The 19,049-nt window shown below is 49.1% G+C and overlaps 5 protein-coding genes across 5 annotated transcripts; 1 reads left to right on the forward strand and 4 right to left on the reverse strand.

The window, feature by feature from the left end:
• Positions 1 to 2,640: 2,640 nt before the first annotated feature.
• Positions 2,641 to 3,111, forward strand: N7471_003767 (CVNH domain-containing protein; the record flags this gene model as incomplete). The annotated part of the gene is made up of 2 exons (XM_057276487.1): positions 2,641 to 2,773; positions 2,915 to 3,111. 2 exons carry the CDS (start codon positions 2,641 to 2,643, stop codon positions 3,109 to 3,111), a joined length of 330 nt encoding a protein of 109 aa, XP_057136097.1.
• Positions 3,112 to 5,421: 2,310 nt separating this feature from the next.
• N7471_003768 (putative importin beta-2 subunit) lies at positions 5,422 to 8,411 on the reverse strand (the record flags this gene model as incomplete). Its single annotated transcript, XM_057276488.1, has 3 exons — positions 5,422 to 5,523; positions 5,584 to 8,199; positions 8,310 to 8,411. 3 exons carry the CDS (start codon positions 8,409 to 8,411, stop codon positions 5,422 to 5,424), a joined length of 2,820 nt encoding a protein of 939 aa, XP_057136098.1.
• Positions 8,412 to 9,352: 941 nt separating this feature from the next.
• Positions 9,353 to 12,347, reverse strand: N7471_003769 (uncharacterized protein; the record flags this gene model as incomplete). Its single annotated transcript, XM_057276489.1, has 3 exons — positions 9,353 to 11,278; positions 11,352 to 12,070; positions 12,134 to 12,347. 3 exons carry the CDS (start codon positions 12,345 to 12,347, stop codon positions 9,353 to 9,355), a joined length of 2,859 nt encoding a protein of 952 aa, XP_057136099.1.
• Positions 12,348 to 12,474: 127 nt separating this feature from the next.
• On the reverse strand, positions 12,475 to 14,736 carry N7471_003770 (DUF803 domain membrane protein). The gene is made up of 7 exons (XM_057276490.1): positions 14,505 to 14,736; positions 14,350 to 14,419; positions 14,133 to 14,223; positions 13,989 to 14,079; positions 13,776 to 13,936; positions 13,427 to 13,718; positions 12,475 to 13,369 (listed from the first exon to the last, which is right to left on the reverse strand). The coding sequence occupies exons 1-7, from the start codon at positions 14,516 to 14,518 to the stop codon at positions 12,919 to 12,921; spliced, it is 1,170 nt and encodes a 389-aa protein (XP_057136100.1). The 5' UTR covers positions 14,519 to 14,736; the 3' UTR covers positions 12,475 to 12,918.
• An 835-nt stretch (positions 14,737 to 15,571) lies between these two features.
• On the reverse strand, positions 15,572 to 18,890 carry N7471_003771 (uncharacterized protein). The gene is made up of 2 exons (XM_057276491.1): positions 17,602 to 18,890; positions 15,572 to 17,546 (listed from the first exon to the last, which is right to left on the reverse strand). Exons 1-2 carry the CDS (start codon positions 18,691 to 18,693, stop codon positions 16,113 to 16,115), a joined length of 2,526 nt encoding a protein of 841 aa, XP_057136101.1. The 5' UTR covers positions 18,694 to 18,890; the 3' UTR covers positions 15,572 to 16,112.
• Between the last annotated feature and the right edge of the window lie 159 nt (positions 18,891 to 19,049).

The raw sequence follows: 19,049 nt of genomic DNA on the forward strand, positions 1-19,049 counted from the left end.
CTGACAGGCGGAAGTCGGCCGTTTCTACCCGCCTATGAGTCAGATGGGAGATTAAACGCTGAACTCGGTAATCGCAACCGAATGAACTCAGGGAAAACAGTCAACTGTTTAGGTATTGAGAAAAGAAAAAAGAAAAAGAAAAGAAAGGAATCCCAGATTCTTACACCACTTGGAACCTGGGGATTGGAGGCAACGTGTGAACGTTTAGTCCGCAACCAGGGGTGTAAGACCAATCTCTCGGGATCACCGCATCCACATCTCGACTCTTTTTTTTTTCCTTTTGCGCATCCCTTATCCTGACACTCTAGAGTAACCGACCTATTGCGATCATTTCCGCAGGCAGGAACCACCCTATCTCCTTCTCCGGTGAAGTTACCACTGGGCTGGAACCTAGGGAAACCATGTCTGGTGAGCCTGAAAGTGTACGACGTCAATAAGCCCGAAACGGGAAATGAACCCCTGATGGTCTAGTCTCTAGGTGTACAGGGATCGGAGATTGTTGTGAGATCAGTTCCAGCGTCCGAATGATCATCCACAAAAAGAGAGAGTCCAGGGTACTTCGTAGAATGGGCCTTGTTCCAGCAGGGTCCAGGGGCTGAGTCCAGCACAGAACGGTAGGAATCTTGAAAGGCAAAATGGCTGTTCACTGTTCGCTTGGGATAGCATCATGCACTCTAGCCCAAACGGGGTGGTAATTTAAGGCCAAGTCAGCATCTGAGTATGTATATCTACCTCCGAATCTACAGGTCCCCTGAAACTGTAGAAGTGTAATATGCATATTTATGTGACACCGCCAGATTGGGCCTGGAGACCACGTTTTCTGGGGATCAGACGTGGAACAAGATGCGTGTCTAATGTCGGTGTGTGCCACCTTCTGATCTGGACGGATCCCTCTGTCCTACCATATTTTACGATGTACTGCAGTCATGACGATGATTACTTCAAAGGATGATTTAGCTCGCCACACGTGGCACCATAGTCGCACAAAGATGATGATTATATCAGCATTCTCCCTAATCTCCTATGTTTGACAGGTTTGACAGTTTGACATGGTTTCAGAGCCAAATACGCTGCCTTCCTTTTAAGGCGTCTGAGGAATGCTGTGCGGGTCGGAAATGTTCGGGTGACACTAATTTTCTCCGCAGATGTGAAGGAACACAAAATCAGAAGTGTCCAATCAGCAACGATTAGTCTCGCTTGTCGCAACATCAGGCCAAACGTGGTATAGATTGGGGGCCAAAAGTCCCGGGTGGATTACTTTTTGACTCTCAACTTTCGTCTTTATTTTTTTATTTTTTTTTAAGTCTAGCCTTTTTTGCGTCACATATCGCCGGAATTGACGGGAGGTGCTTAGCGATATATAGTTTCCAAGGTTTACTCGTCTACCTCCGCGGGGTACCCTTTCCTAGTCTAACTTCACATACTATCCCCGTGATCTTGAAACTGTCAGCCATGGTAAGCAGATTGACCCAACAACCTTGGTATCCAAAAGTACTCTCCAACCAAAAATGAAATAAGAATCATGGAGTCCCCCAGTTCTACCGCTAACTCAGAAACACAGCCCGTGGAAACGCGGTACGCTAACCAACTCTATTTCGCCAAGACTTAGGCTATCCTGGACTTGTGTGGGGACTGGGTGATTTTCTCTTGTAGATCATAGATCAACCTATGAACTACGATACTGTTGGGCATAATGGTCGAATCGAATGGGTCATTAGATCATCTGCAAGAATCCAAACTGTACATATTTACACATTTACACATTTACTTAAATGTCTCTCTGCACCGCAATCTAAAGGCTTTAGATGTGTAAAGCTCAGCCCTTAAAAGAGCCAGGATACCTCGAAGTTTAACGTCCAGATTTACAAATGAAAAGTCTGTTCTTTAGGAAAGGAGGCATAGCCATGTGAAACAGAGAGATCGACGGCAATCTTGAATCTCCGTGCTCCGTACTCCGTACTAGTAAGTACTTACCGTGGACCTAGCCCTAAAGGTATAACATCCCAACCAAATAGAGTCCTTAGCGTCAACTCTGTTCTCCAAGCCACCGCCATCGTATCATCTTTGTTATACTCATTGCCCGACTGCTGAAATTAATTCCCGACACTTGATTCGTGTGAATGTGCGGCTGACAGCACGTCCTGCATGAGATCACTATGACCTTCCAGTTGGGTACAGATCACACTCTATTTTAGACAGACCGCCTAACACTCTAGCAAGGAATCTTACATTCCTCCGCGGCATATCTTACATGGGTGTGCTGTATACAATCAACTCCTACGCCGGGTGTAATAATGAGAAAACCATGATGGCAGAGCCACCCACTTCCGCGATTCCAAATGGCCACAGTAGACATCTACACCATATCGATGTCATTAGAGGCAACAAATCTATGCCGGACATTCCTTCATATCATGAGTCTCACTTTCGGTTTTCTTCCTCTCTTCTCTTTCTCATAATGCAGCATTGCACAACCTGACTGTTCTCGCGTGCCGGGGCCACAGACAACAGACAACTTGCATATATCACATCCATCCTTTAACATTTCTCATTGGTTGATTTATTCATACCTTACGAGGTTTGAAGAACAAGTGCCCGTAATATACTGCGCCTGATATTCCTCCAGTCCAACACGCCAAGATGGGCTTCCATAGATCATCCAGGGGCATCAATCTCAAGGATAAGCACATCCTCGCTGCTTACTGCCAGCGACCCTCCGGGGAAATTGAATATTCAGAGCTGGATCTGAATGAATTTCTTGGGGTAAACAAGGGTAAGGACAATCCAAGTTCTATGTTCTATTCCCTGCGGCGTTTCCCTCAATAGCTAGTATACTTCCCAGCACCACTGAAACTAAACCCATATTCTGATTTTCCGCATCTGATCAGAAATTAACATTATCATACAAATCTAGGACAATTGGCCTGGGGCTCCCACGACTTCTCGAAAAGTTCACGCGATGTTGACTTCAAGCTAGAAGGCCCCGAAAATGATCCCATGCTGCACGCGCAACTCGATGATGGCCAAGGAAACGTCCAAGAGAGCCAGGTGAACCTGGGACATTGCATCAAAAATGAGGATGGTCATTTGAGGTTCATGGAATGTTTCTAGTGGGAGGATCAGTGTTCCCTACTTCCTGTTTCATATCTCTCAAAAAGTGATTTAGAGAAATAAAACCATTGATTTGGACTATTAGTTTCCTACCATTTTCGTAGTAGTGTCAACCTTCCTAATATCCATGATGCAGGTAGGTCTCAGGTCTGAAGTCTAAGGCAAGAGTACCACAGACGTGGACAAGATAACACCACAGAGAACATTGCGGCTGAGGCTGAAAATAAATCCCGGAAGACAAAGTCCACTGCCAAAGCCTATAGTATAGCCCCAAACCTACTAAACCCATTTCAAGCCCCCTGAGAGCATTATACGTACGAAGTATAGCCCGAAATAAAGCCCAGTTCGTAAGGTACCTGTTTAGGGTACGGATTAGAGCATCAATCAGCCCCCTGAACCCAACCCAGAATCCTCACCGAAAGAGCCAACAAGAACAACGGGAGTGAGTACGTCTTCAAATCCACAAGTCCACAATAGCCCCAGTCATCCCATCTCTGCAAGCCGCAAAAGGCATAGCCCGGGTCCTCTAGAGCGAAAAGCGAAAAAGAATATAACCCGACGCACGCCTCAGGGCCCTCCAAGGGCGCACTACAAAGCACTATGAACCAGGCGCCCGGTACGCTACCTGTAGGTACATTGCACCCTGCGTCAACGTCTGTCATCGACACATGGCTTTTTAATCACAGGGTGAGATAGGGTGGAGTCGATAGGATACATTGCGGGCGCCCGGGTTCGTGAAAAATAGTAGTTAAGGGAAAGGCTCGCGTCTTGGTATTTCGGGCGGTTTTTATCTGAGCGGCCAATCGGTGGGGAGAAGGCGTTGGCTGGGGGCTTTCGCTGCCGATGAGTTAATTATAACGCGCCAGTTAGGCGAGAGCCGGGACTTTGGTTGGGTTTATATTACTGGTTCTCTTTCTATTTCGGTTTCCATTACTCCGTCCTCTGTCCTCCGGCTATCTTACTACGAACGAATGTGGTAGGCTTGTGTTGAACTGGGGCTTAGGGCATTGATGGGTTATGGCGGTTAGTACGGAGTAGAGAGACAGGGGATGTCGCGCTTGATTCTTCCCTGTAGTTTGGTGATGTATGTGATACGTATGGATCTGCTGCTAGGTTATCAATGGCAGGTGACTACAGAGTACTCCGTACTTACCATGCATGCTGTCTGCATCGACGATCCAAAAATAAATCTGCAGCTGTTCGGATATTGCTAGGGCCCTGCTGATCTTAATCTTGCCTTGCTTTTTCTCCATCCACTACTGGTCCAAGGTTTAGCGAGTCGATCTTGGTATGTGTAGTTGATTTCCCGGGGCTAGGTAGTGCTTGGATAGTATGTGTCAGACACGGACGGGTCCACGGGTGCGAGGGAGAGATGTGGACGGAATAGGTGTGACATGCCCTGGCACTAGCATGCAACCTACTTGTCCAGTTTTGTTTTTTTCCAGGGGCAGATAGGAGTGCTAAGATAAAAATTCCCAGGTAACTGGTGTATTTAGCTGGAGGTAGCAATACTTGGGTTGTGTATACTACGCAAACGGATATGACGAATAAAGAGGCTAGGAAGACGATTCAACACCCATCAAGGACATCCCCGATGGACCCTAATAATGGTGCTTGCTAGCAATTGTTACAATCTTACCACCAAAGGATATTTATTGTAGTCAGTGCGACAGCATGTTTGACCTCACCCATACTATATATATCCTGAATATAGCGGCGTGGGGATGGAACGTTTCAACAAGATGCATCTGAAACAATTAAAGCAGGGTATTGGCCTGTTCAAAAACAGCAGCATGCTAAAACTCTACTACTACATTTCAGGCTTTCATACGTGTTGTTTGGGATCTCCATTGACGAGGAAGATCTATCTATCTAGGTATCTATCTAAAGGGGATATGAATATGCCACGCAAAAAAACCCCCGAACCAGCGCTGAGAAGAAAAAAAAAAGCAACCTATGAGCCAACCCTGACTTGATGATGACTATGCACAATGAATGCAAAATAATAATCAAGAAGAAAGCAAAGTCAACGAAATAGAAATCATAAAGGGTCATGTGTGCCCATGTTGCGATCATGAGATGTAACGTAAAAAAACAGCTAAGTCGCAGATGCTCCTTCCCATGATTTTGCCCTCCCTTTTCTCCCTCCTCTTTCTATTAACGTGAAATTCCGGCCGCTGACCCCCTATGTACCGATCCCCCCTCGTCTCCCTCCCCTCCAACCTAAGTCCTGCCCGATTTGAGACAGGAGTGGGCATAAACCGACATCCCGGTAATCGAGGTTTAAGCAAAGATAACCAAGTTCCCTACTTAGACCTGGTACACGGTGCGTAGTGTCTGGGCCACAGCCGGGGGTAGTTGGCCAAGGAAGTTGCTGAAGTCAGGGATCAAGGTCTTATATCCCTGGAGGACCTATAATTATATATCTTGATTAGTGGGATGTTACTAAAAACCAAGAAGAAATGATCTTACCTGCTGGAAGGATACCTGGATATCCCGGTACTCTTCCTGTGCCAGCGAGCGGGCGGGGAACGAGGCAATTGCCTGGAAGTAGTCGAGCAGACTCGACTCCATGGCCTGCGGGTTCTTCATCACCACCTGGTTGAACCCAAGGAAGGCGGAAGCCTTCTCACGCGTGAAATCAATCTTGTCCATTGACTTTAGGAAAGGTCCGGAACACTCGCTCAAATGGGGCGCAATCTGGTCCGCGCAGCAGAATCCCAGTCGTCCCAGCGCCATCGCGGCGTTTTCGTTCACCGAATCGATAATTTCCTCATTAGTGATAATCGTAAAGAGTCCTTGGTACAGTTGCTCCGCATAGGGCGAAAGCGCGGCATTCTCGTGGACGGCGATCTCGCCGCATGACCAACAGGCGTTGTTCAAAACACTGAAGCCCGTATGACGGTCGTCATCGCGAATCAGGTCCAAGTCAAGCTGTTTAATCAAAACCGGGGCAAGGCTCGGAAGGAAGGGCTCCAACTGAGGGAAGATGCTGATCGCGCAGTCTCCCAGCAAAGCGTATGTTGATTGACGGACTTCATAGTTATCATCCTCCATACAGTAGCGAAGGAGCTCGAAGAAAGATGGCTGTGAAGTACTCACGAGCTCGCCGCTCTTTTGTGGGTCGATGGCCTGAATGATTGCACTAAGGAGGTCAATGCTAGTAACAAGGAAGTCCTTGTCCGGTTCGTCAGCCGCGGCGTGTGTCGGTTGAATAGAAGCTTGCAAGTTTCCGTAAATGATCTTCATGCAGCGACCAAAGAGAGGCGGCGCGAATTGGGCAAAGGCATCGCCATAGGCTGCAGAGATATATCCGAGGCATTCAAGCAATGGGAAGAGCTCTCGGGAATCATCGGAAATGTAGTTATAGCGACCGATGAGGGCAGGCATCAAGATCTCGATTAGATGCGGCCTCGCCAGCTCACTCATAACACATTCGGCGAGCGTCTGCACGCAATCATAAAGGATGTACATGTTTCGGTCCTTGTACTTATTGAAGCACGCCACAAACTGGCGCAAGATAGGCTCACAGTAGGGCGCCAGGTTATCTTCCGACTTCTCCTCCAGGCTAGCGAACGCTGATGCGGCAGCTTCTTGAACCTTCTTGTTGTTGTCCAACATGCGATGAAGTATACCTTCCATCATGGGCTCAAAGAATTGGGCTTTCTGAGCCGGGTCGCGGAGATGGGCTGCCCAGCCGGAATAACGTGCCAAGCACCAGCAAGTGATTTGTCGCACAACAGGCTGGTCATCATTGAGGAGTGATATGAGGTAAGGGACCAATTCTGGGAGATGCGGAGTGATAGCATCCATACAGCCATCCGCCACTGCACCTAATGTAAGAACAGCGGCCTCTCGGTTCGGCCACTGCTCATGGCGTAGAGTTTCCATCAGATACGGCAGAAGGATTTCAAAGACAGGACGGTGGTAAACAGTGGAGAAAACATCGAGCGCAGCAGCAGAGCACTTGCGCAAAGTCCAGTTACCCGAGGGGTCATCTCCGAATTCTGAGTCCTCGATTTCACCTTCGCTTAAGTCATCCTCACCCTCCTCTGTCTGTTGCTCGAGGGCGAGGGCGGATTCCGGTTGTTCACCTGTCTTGGACATGTTCAGACGATCACCCTTCGATTTGGCAAACTGTGGCTTTAGATCCTCAGCACGGTCCTCGGCGTCGGCGTCATCTTGCTCGTCCATCAGTCGAGCCACTTCCTCCTCGTCGTAGATCATGTTTTGCAGAAGAACCGGGATGATCTTGTGCATGTATGGAGCCAATTCGGCCTGCAATCGCTCTTGCTCTCCAGCACCGATCCAAAACTCGGCGGCGTCAAGTGCAAGCTCTGGGTCGTCCTGTGATTGCTGCTGCATAATGATGTAGCTGACCAATCCTTCCATATGCGGGGCCAACTTTTCCGGCGCAGTCTCCACGAGTTGGGAGAACGACTGGCACACCATTTGCCGGACTCTGGTGTTTTCATCCCCGGCAATTCTGAACAATTGCGAAAGAAATTGGTCGAGCGAGTCCACCAATGCCTGGGGTCTGAATGGCAAAAAAACGTGGATGGCATTGAGAGAAGCAATCCGAATGCGTGAACTTTCGACCGTAATGAATTGCAACAAGCTGGGGATGATGATATCCAGGGGACGTTGGCCCTGATAGTCACGGTCCAGAACCTTGCGGTTGTCCTCACAGACCTTGCACAATGTATCCATTGCAGCTTCCCTAGCCGGCATGGGGACATCCCCGTTGGCATTAGCGACAGTAGTTAACAGCTCATTGACAATCTCAGGCCAGGCCAAGAGGCCTCCGTGAAGCACCATTGCAGTAATAATGTTACCGGCAGCTCTTGAGACATTGCGGTCGGTGTCGCGCAGGGTAACCAAAGCCGCAGATTTGACGAAGGCCAGGCTTTGAGGGGAGATCGTGCTGTAAGCAAGGGCAATCTTCGTCTTGACGTTCACGGCGGCGGCAAATCGGACAGTAGGGTATTCATTCTCGTTAATTCCTGCCAGGGGAGCAGCTTGCGGATTGGAAAAGATGTAGGTGATGTAATTGACGTAATCAGGAGAAGAGGTCGCTTGTGCGAGCATCTATTAACAAAAAAAAACCAAGGTTAGTTTCCATCTTGGGGTAGTGTATGTGCGGCGGCCGCAGTCGAGAAGAAGCTCAATAGGACCAAAAAAAAAGGGAAAGACATTACCTGTTCAGCCTCTGCTCGGGCTGGAAGGTTAGCTCCATTGAGCGAATCGCGAAGGTAGCGAGCCAGCTGCCTCAATGGCTCTTGCTGAGGTTGCCAATTCATCTTGTCCTGGTGAAGAGACTCGATGCGACAGAGGTAAGTCGAAAGTGCGAGTAGCACAGGAGCCCCGCCGAAAATGTGGGAACGGGCCCCCTTCGTTTCCCCAGATCAAGGAAACAAGGCCGAAATTCCGATCCGCTAAGGCAGATCCAGAAATGAGACGGAAAGTAATTGGCCAAAGCAATTTTGCATGAATAAGGTCGGAATCAAATAAAGTTGTCGGGGACGACCTCAGACTGAGGGGTGTATGTGCTGTGGGCAGAAAAAAGGGACTGCTGAAGATGGTAGGCGGTCAGTCTCTTGGGAGTAGAAGTCCAAGAAGGCAAAGAAAAGATAGTCTGCATTTCACGGTATATTTATCTGCAGAATATAATAAGCCCTATGAGAATAGTAGTGGATGGGCTTGAATGTTGGGTGAAGTTGAAGAAGATTGAAGTTTGGAACATGTAGAAAAGAAGTCATGATGGAAAGTAATCGCGGGGGGACTACCGCAAAAACATGCCAAATCTACATAAGAGTGACTTGGTATCTCTATCTCTTATCTCTTACGATCAGTTTACCTATGTAAGTATCTCGCTGTGCCTTTCAACATTTGAAGGTTTACCAGCTAGTCCACCTGGGCATGGGTGCTTAGAACAGTAATAATCTCAATGTCTAAGATGCTATAGCATCATCTATGGATATTGCTACTCTTGAATCCCCTTAGAAGCATTACAATTTATTCTATTGACAAATGTTAACCCCATACCATTTCGAGATTGGTGACAGTTACGAAACACACACCAATAGTACTATGATATGATGCCAAGGAATATATGGAAAAAGACACCCGAAGAAATGCCAGTGACGCAACAGCCAAGTTATAACCTGAGAGCGGAAGCCATGTAAACGAAAGGGGCAGAAGTGCAAGCAACCTCGCAACTCACTCAATATCGCAGGTCCAATCACGCCCAAACCATCTTCTTAAGATCATAAACCAGATATTCCAACCACCCGGTCCTCTTCTTAGCATCCGCCAAAGAGATGATATCACACTGTTCAACCACAGAGACCGCCTCAACATTCCGACCCTGACCCGCAAGCATCGCCCGCTCGATATCCAAACAGACCGAGCGAATGCGATCCACCTCCCGAACAGTCCCAGCGCTGGGCCCAAGCCGCGGACTAGCCACCGGGTTCGACAGCGGCAGGCCCTTGAATGCGACGAACCGTGTCGTCGCACGCTTGTTACCCCGTAGCCAGGAAACGAGGTCCCATTCGCTGTTGGCGCTGGCGGTAGTCTCGAGCGTGCTGAGATCAACATCGCTCTGCAGGGACCGAGTATTCACACGGAGGGTGTTTGTGTCGCCGTCACGGTAGACTATAACAAGACCGACATTGGTCGCCTCGTTGGCTTGGCTATCTGTCAATATGGATGTGATGTATGTACCATAGTGGATGCGCGAGATGGAGCGGAGGTCGATGCGCTCAAAAGACAGGACTTTGTTAGTCTCCCAGTCGAAGCGACAGCTGTAGACTGCGGCGTCGGTCAGGAGAAGAACTGATTCTTCAAAGGGCAGGGTGCGAAGGGTGTTGGGTTGGCGGGGTGTCAGCATGGTCCAGCCGCCTAGGAATTCTTCAGATGGGCTACTGATAACGATATTGCAACTGGTGTCAATGGCGTTCTGGCGGAGTTTTTGGACTGAGATTCCTGGATCGGTCGTCTGGAGCTGAATGGCGAACTCGTCGAAGACGTGGGTTGAGACGTTGCCTAGGAGGTAGTCGATACAGGCTTGAGAGAAGAAGTCATTTACGATGTTGTTGTAGTAGCGGGAGAGTGTCAGCCCAAAGTCATTGAGGGCGCCTCTATAGTCTCGCTTGCGTGTACGGGTATAATCCCCCTTCAGGGCTGCGGTTGATGAATACTGCTTGGAGATGGCATCGCCATTGTCTGCCCAGAGCGTATTGAACCATTGAGTGGAAGAATCACCACCTATGTCAATGTCAATGCCTTCATTTTCCAGTTGACGCTCGAGGGCCCATTGGCCAAATGCACACTGGGCAACACCAGTGCGGTCGAGACAATCCATGCAATTGGTTCTGATGATGCCCTTTTGGGTCTGCAGGATATCGTTGTCTGCGACGATGGTGTAGCAAAATTCATTAAGTGTATCTTTCAGTCGGTCGACCAGGCGAGATACATTTTCAAACTTCATGCCCCGGCACTCGCGATGGAAGTCAAACCATTCAAGTTTCAATGGCTTACCATCGATCCCACCGGCGGCATTAAAGGATTCTGTATATCGCTCGTATTGCTCTCCTAGCTTCAACTCACCGGCTAGCTTGTCGATAAGAGAAACAGCTTGTATATTTCCATACCGTCGACTGAACTCTCGGAAGTGTCTACCGAAGGCAAGAAGATTTGTGTCCGCAGAGTGATGGAGTGCTGGAACTGGCTTCAAGGCATATGGCGACTGAGAGAAATAGAGAGGGATGGAACCCCGGACTTGCAAATATGAGTACGCAGGGTGAGACGGGGTCCATTCCGGAACCGAGAGAATCTGCTCGGTTTCGACTGTGTTGGCTGTATTGCCCTCATCGTCGACACCACGGCGCAGGTAACGAAGACCTGGTCGCTTGACAGAGCGTCGAGAGACGAGAGTCAAAAGATAATCGCGTTTGCTAGCATTAGTCTCAACGGCTTCGGCCTCGTGTTTTTCACCGAGAATTCGGCCTTCCGCGAGTTCCACTGAGTCCTTCGAAGGTTGTTTCCTTTCAGCACCAGCGATTGTGAACTCTCGTTGGCCGACAAAGCCTTGAATCAATGGCAGAACGAAGCCATGAGCCCCATGATCAATGAATTTGTTCATCAAATGTCTATTCCAAAAATACTGCCAACGAGTCAGCAAGCAAATCTTCACAGAAAACATACTACGACCTCGGGAACCCTCAGTTCGCGCTTACCAAAGGATCCACAACTTTGTGGAGGGGAAGCTGATCTTTCCGGGCTTCCTGCGTATGTAAAGAGCGCGTAAGGTCATAATCATATGCAAAGAAAAAGTTATGCGAAGCAAACAAAAGTTTGGTATATCGTAGCAGTTTTGGCAGCAACTCCGCAGCCTGGCCAGATTTAGGCCGTTCAGGCTCGCTCTGAGCCCCAGCGTCTTCAGACAGAGCCTCATCCACAGTTTCATGCTTTGCCTCACTGGCATCACCCGAAGGGCTGGAAGCTTCGTCAAAGGGAGACTCTGGCACATCCTGCTCTAGAGCTCCGGGTCTGGGCAAGCCCAGATTTTTGCGCGATAGCCAATTGGCTGCAAATCTGCCGAAGCGGACTTTCTTTGCTATCACGTCTTCTGCGATACTGCCGACGCTGGTGCCGCGGACATGAGATGTATCACGAGTAGGTGATGCGGGCACGCTGCCGATCTCCGCCTCCGCCTCGGCTCTGTCGGTCTCATTATCGGGGAGGTCATCTTCGTCGGAGGACGATTCGATGGTGACTTCCTCCTGCGATGATTCTTTCCTAGCTTGTGTGATTGCGCGGGAAGCATCTGCTTGGGATGAGACAGGAATAATAGCGACGTTGGTTATGGCGTAGATCGGGCGGCCTTGGATCTGCGCTACTTGCTGGCGCTGTGTGATGGAAACGAGAAATGAGTATGAAGCGACAGATAAGAGACCTGCAGCAGCAACGCCCTGGGATTAGTTTCTTATTTCAATTTCCGCTCAGTTTATCAACGTACCTACGAGACCGTAGGCCTCCAGGGCGTCCTTTCCGTCGACGGGCTCCGAGGCGCCAGCGGGCAAAGCAGTGATTTTGTTCGTCTTATAGTCGATGCGGATGGATGAAGCCTCATTGTTGCTACCGGCAATATGCCGTGGTCCGCTGGCCTGAGCATGTAGGATCAGGCCGTCGACTGCGGCGACAATGGCCAATTTGCGCAATAAAGCGGGCATCGCGCAAGTTCCCCGCGTTCGAAGGGAACAAAGATCACACAGCGGCCCCAAGGTTGACGTCTATAGACCCCTCGCAAAGGTGGCCACAGGCATTCAATAGAAAATTTTAAAGATGTTGAAACTGAAATTAAAAAAGCAAGAATCTCGGATGGGCATGTTCCATAAACAGCTGACCTGCAAATACATCATCGGCCCAGCCCCACCCAGATACGTCGCAGTCTATTCTGCAGAAAATCCAACTTGAACTATATACAAGCATCTCGTCACGCCAGATCACCGATAGAGGAAAAAAAAGAAAAGAAAACAGAAAAAAAAGACATCAAATCCCAACCATCCAGAGAAACCCAGAGTCATATCCAGTCGTTCATACAGACATGTCCAGTGCCTGATGAGTTCGCCCGAGTTTCAATGCAACTCTAGCATTTTCGAGGAACAGTAAAAATACAAGTGGAGATCAAGCCCGTGGAAGGGAAGCTTGCCAGCAGTCGAGTGTGTGTAGAGAGGAAGGAGAATCATTTCAGAGACCTTGTTATAAGGCGAGGATTGCAATCAGACTATGAGACACTTGCGATCAGATCTGACTGTTCTGCTTGGTGTGCATTGCAGTCTGTGCTTCGGTCTGCGGGAAAGTTGGACCTGGCCCCCCATCACTTGCTTCGGTCAAGGTGTTCATGCCGATCCCGTTTTCCGCATCGTATGCGTGGATGAGGCCCTCGCGGTCGCTGGCTCCATTGAAATATGCACTCGAGGAGCTTCGGCGGGACTGCATTGAGCGACGGGTCTGGAAGCTCGTCAGACCGTCTGTTGGCACTCCATCCTCGTCAAGTTTTGAATTCACCATGCTGTGTCCATCAGGGTCATGTCGCGAGAGGTTGAGGAGGTACACGCCGGTGAAAATGATAAGGAATCCACAAAGTAGAGATATGGTGTTGACGGCGTCGGTGGTGTTGAATCCCTTGAAAAGAATGAAGGAGGCACAGAGGGTCGCGGTTGTGAAGGTAACATAGTAAAGTGGGTTCACGCTGTTGAAAGAATCATGTTAGCCTCGCATATTTGTATCGATTGATGTTTACACTCACATCGAAGTCGAGAAAGAGTTCAATGCCTTGTTGAAGTAGTTCATCTGCGTCAAAATGCAGAATCCGGTCACAATGGCAAAGACGTAGGTGGATGCGTGGACGAATTGGTTGTTGCCCCCAATGGTCAATTTCACTGCAATACCAAAGGCCTTGACGGACATGACGGAAACAGATCCAACAGTGGAGCAAATCGAGATGTAGATGAGCGGGTTCTTCTTGCCATAGACGGGCGCAACCCGGTAGATCATCAGAGTCGAGAAGACCGCAACTGCGATACAGTAAAAAAGGAACCCTAGTCGCAAAGTCAGCGGTGGTTCTCGGGCGCCGGACACCGATTAAGTCTTCGTACCTGGCTGAACCGCATATCCAAGAATTTCATCGACAGTCTCGACCTGCTTGTCTGGAGGCGCATGTAGAACGATGACGACCGACCCCAGCAAGCACAGCGCACAGCCCAATTTTCCTAATACACCAAGTATCTCGTTGAGGAAGTACGAACTCAGGACCGCACTGTGTCATGTCAGCTATGGGATTATGATCGCCATTGAGGAGAGATCCCTACCCGATCAGAACACTCAGCGCACCCAGGGGCGTAACCAGGATGGCAGGCGCAAATGCGTACGCAGCAAAGTTGGCGACTTCACCAAGAGCCACTATGAACCTGTTAGCATCTCCGAATGTCAAATCTGGCAATTGGTTTCCGTACGTGTCACTATACCACCCCACCACACGGGACTCTTCAAGTATGAGAATCCTTCGCCCTCAAACCCATGTCGTTCGGAGGCGTGCATCAAGCCCTGTATTTAGACGGATTAGCGACTTCGCTCCGATAATGATTGCTTTGGACCGAATCGCCGCGGTGTTTGTCCAGCGCACCCCGGATCCAAGTGCTCGTTTCCCCGGAAGATTCGTGGCACACCAACCTTTTTGGTGATAACGAAACTCGTACCGATAGCCATGGTCGATACAATGGCTAGAATAAGCCCGACATATCTATAAGGGCGCAGCGCGCAACCATGTTAGAACTGTCCACCTTGCCCTCGGGGGGGTAATTCGGAGGGATTTGGGAGAGACATACTTATCTGGAAGCATTTTGACGTGATTCCTATCTTAGGAGCCGGGAGCTCCTACTGTCGAAAGACCTCCAGTGCCGGCAATGCGTCGGGGAATGAGCGAGAGACTCAGGTGAGCGAAGGAAGGGGTGGTAGGCCAAGGACGAGGGACTAGGGGGAAGCAAAGGGAGCGAATGAGGACAAAACAGAAAAACGAGCCAGCCCGAAATTTCTGATGAGTAAGGAGGAGGATGTGAAGAAGATAGGTTGATGGCCAGAAGCCAGAAGCCAGAGAGAGATGTGCCTGCGTGCGGTGGGGTTCCGTTTCAAGCCCGATCGGGGGACGCGTAAGAGCACAACGGGGCTAGACGTCTTATGAGGCTTGGGAGGCTTTCAAGTCCCGAGGTGTTTTGGGTGCTTTAGGTAATTTTAATCTTAATTTCTCTTTGTAGATGGTTTTATACTCATAAATATGCATAATGTAGAACTAGAAATAGAATAGGTGGCCATAACTCATGTATTATTTCTTGCATTATTTATATCCTACAAGTACATATACAACACTCTCATGTGTCACTGATGTCTATTTTGGTCACAATTCTGGATGTCTATGTACCTAATAGGTAGTAAGTACTATTGGTATCCTTCATCAAAATAAAAAGCCAAATGGACCCTGAAATGAGGCCAAGACCGGCGTTTCAGCTCCCTCCGAATGCGGCGTGGGTTTCTATACTTAGCCTGGAATCCCCAGAGACTCCAATTTGGATCCACTGCATGACATTACCTTGTGTGGCTGAATTAATATAAAATGAATATAGAACTACATAGTAAAGTACCATAGTTATAGACTGTAGTTACATATACAAGCACATGTACCTGCAAAGAGCATACATCTATTCTACAATATCCCGATCCCCGCTATCCCCGGAATGTTTCTCCTTTGTGCCCCATAATACAAGCGAAATTAGACACTTCAAATCTGGGGATGTGAGATCAGATATACTGATTCTTCTTAATTTATAAGTTGAAAATCAGAAGTTGAGACATGTTTGGAAGTACTTAGATAGCATACATCTGGAGAAGCATGTGGGGGGTAAAGATTCATTGGTAGAATACTACAAACACGTGGACTAACCCATCGCGCCGATACGCCAGATCCCAAGGGAAATGTATTGGAAAACACGCAGCCCAAACGGGCACCCATCAACACCGAACAAAGATTTTGGCCAAAGGCCGACAGTGGTATCTTGAATCGCAATAGCAGGGGAAGAGTCAAACGATAAAATAAGAAGAAAACGCAAGAATAGATGATGGGCAATTGAATGTGTCGAGGGTACCTGGGGTTTGATCCAGACGTGGGATGGAAAAATAGAAAGCGCATGCCCCAAGGAAGTTGAAGGCGTGCGCCCGATGAGGAAAGGGGTCGAACATACCTGTTTCTTGTTAGTAGTCAAACGAGACACTGCACTGCGTCCATCGGTCGAGGTCGTTGCTGGCAAGTATGGTTATTAGTATGGCGGAGGGTAACGGGTCGCGTGAAACAAGCCATCAAGGGTCAGACTCGCTGGACACCGGACATGAATATGAGAGATTGTAGAAAATGCCCCAGGAGTAAAAAAGAGTGGGAACGTGGTTTACGAAGAGCGGCGACGTTTGGTGTCAACAGTGGTTTCCACCAGGTCCCAGTCGTCTTCATCTTCGCGAGACCGTTTGGCAGACGAGTTCTGGTTGGTTTGGGGGCCTGTCAAGGAAGGGTCTGTTCCGACCAGCTCTACAGCCTCCGATTCTTCGAAATGGGTGTCATAGTCGCCAAAATGGTTCTCGTCAAACTCGTGATCATGGGCACCCTCATCATCAGCTGCAACAGGAGCATCGAGCTCATCCTCTGGCTCGTCGTAGTCTATGCCCTCGAAGTCATCAAGGGCATCTTTCTCTGTATCTCTCGGGGGAGTCTGCATCAGGTCTACAGTGATTCCAAGTAAATCATCTGCAGGCTCTGGTGTTTGCTCCTTCTTGTCAGAGGGGTCATGCAAGCCGCTGTCAAGCGGCGGTGCCGGCTGGTCATGGGAAGGGTGGTTGGTTTCATCCCGGAGGAGAATTTCCGAGACAACTTCATCTGTCGGCGGGGCATCTAACTCATCTGTGTCCTCTTCATCAAGGACAGACACCTGATCAGCTGGTTCTTGAGCATCAACATCAGCATTTTCACTGCCAGTGATATCTTTTTGGAAAGCCTCTGAATCGTCGACCGAGCCGATGTCTTCATCCTCGTAATATTCCTCGGCTCCCAGATCATCGTTCTCAGGGTCCTCTCCGTAATAGTGCTCGTCGTCGTTTTCATCTGTACCGGGGGCCGCAGCAACGTCCAGAGGGACATGCTGGGTATACTCTTGGATCTCGCTTGCGCTAGGCAGTGCAGCTACCGTGGCAGTAGAGTCACTCTGCCGGCCCTCAGAATCATAGTGCTCTTCGTTCGTATCGCCGTGGCCACGATCGTATTCTTGATCTTGGTCTCTTTCGAGATGGCGAGACACATCAAAGTGATCTGAATCTTTGCTCTCGGGCTGGGCTGGATGAGATTCAGACTCAGCTGCAGCCTCGGCACTCCGCTCACTAGAGGTAGATTTATCCCCATCCTGTGCCAAAATCTCTGGCTGAGCGTCAGAGACAACTTCGGGCTGGACCTGAGACTGTTCGCTATCTAGCGCCTGCTCTTCTTTGGGTCCTGGAGCCGTTTGCACTTCCGTGATTGAAAGCTCTTTTTGGGCCTCATTAGTGTAGTAAACTTCGTCTTCATGCTCCTCAGCTTCATGGGCGCCAAGATCCTCCAAGGAACCTGCCTCGGCTTCATCATATTCATCCCATGAATGAAGTTCGGAATGAAGTTCGGAAAGTTTCTTGCCCTCAATTGCAGCGTCATTGAGATCTGCAATTTCGGCCGGGAACGCACGCTTGGTACTCAGTGTAAGGTAAAGCGCGTCGGGCTCGGTAATACCATCGTTGCGACAAAGTCTAAGGTAAAGATCTAGGATTTGATGCAATGTTATCTGGGATGTATGAAATGAGTCCTGATAGGATGAGTTAGTACATTTGCCGGTGGGGGACAACTGAGAAGGTACTTACCTCTGTTACTTGGATACCGAGGGTGTCAATATCAATGACCAAGACCTCATTGCCTGACATGGTTCTTTGAAGCACCTGACGCAGAGCCTTGAACATTTGACCAATGTTGTCATAAGCCAATGCTTCATCTTCAATAAAGAATGTATCCGCCAAGTCTCCCTCAAGAGGAGGGAACAGAGCGATCTCGCTGTCCTGGTAGAGAATTTTGACTGGATGAAGAGGTTCATCTATGTATGTGACGTGTTGGAGAGATTCATCCTCATCTTTAACCTGGTGATTTCCTTTAGACACAGGCTGCGCCTCTGGTTGCGCAGCGGCATCAACGTGGGAATCTTCGGTTGGATGTTTGATTTGACTGGTCTCCGGGTCCTCGTTGGGAACTTGCGTTCCCTCAGTCTCGGACACAGAAGATTGTAATATCTCATTAGCCTCTTCACCAAGCTCTGCCTTTTCTTTATGACCGCCGGTTTCGGGACTGACGACGTTTTCAGATGGTTCCTCAGCAAGGTCATCAGAAGCCGTGCCCAGCTGGGCCTGAGTGTCTGGGCCCTCAACTCCGGAAGCCTGAGCATCGTCTTGAACTGGGGCAATTTCCACAGAGCCACTTGAGCCTTGGGGTGCTGCTTCGAGGGGTTCCACAGGTGTGACTGTGACATCCTCCTTAACGGGGCTGACAGCCTCTTCATTGCTGCCCACAGGTTCAAGATGAATGACGGGGGCGGCAATATTGACATCTTCGGCCTGATCAGTTTCAATCATTTCTTCTTCGAATGACTCTTCTTCAAATTGCACATCAATATCGTTGTCTTCATCGGCATAGTTGTCAGCGTCGATCATCGACCCTTCGGAAGGTTCATCGGCCATGTCGGCATCGTAGATCGCGTCATTGTTGAGTTCGTTTGGCTGAGAAGTATTTGTGAATTCATCTGCACCCATCATATCACTGTCCATGTTGGAGACATGGTCCTCCATGAGGTCGATGTCGATGTCAAAATCGTCTGCCTGTCCTTGATAGGGTGAGGCCATCTCCATAGAATCACCCATAGCTGGGACTTCCATTACGGGGTATGCGATCAAGGGAGCTGTTGTCATAGCAAGAAAACGCGTAAAGATGTGCTCTGGGGGTCGTAGGTAGTGATGGAAGGTTCAGCAATGACGTTCCATGAAAGCGGTTGAAATGAAGGTCGAAAGTGAAAGAAAAAAGATCTCTTGGTGATAGCACAGAGCGAAAGGCTATGAGTAATAGCAAGAGAAACGATGAACAGAGTGTTGGTGGGGTGTAATCAACGCGTGGGAAAAAGATGAAGTGAAGAGAAAGTGTCTGGTCGACGACTAAGCGAAAGGAATGCACGGGCCAACCACCGCCGAAGTGAACAGAGTAGCTCCCTACCGCTGCCAACCATCAACATCAGGGCGTACGCTTCTAGTCAACCCTACGCTTCTCTATC

Source organism: Penicillium samsonianum (assembly GCF_028829775.1).
Source record: "Penicillium samsonianum strain IBT 33392 chromosome Unknown utg000003l_segment0_segment0, whole genome shotgun sequence".
Classification (NCBI taxonomy): Eukaryota; Fungi; Ascomycota; class Eurotiomycetes; order Eurotiales; family Aspergillaceae; genus Penicillium; species Penicillium samsonianum.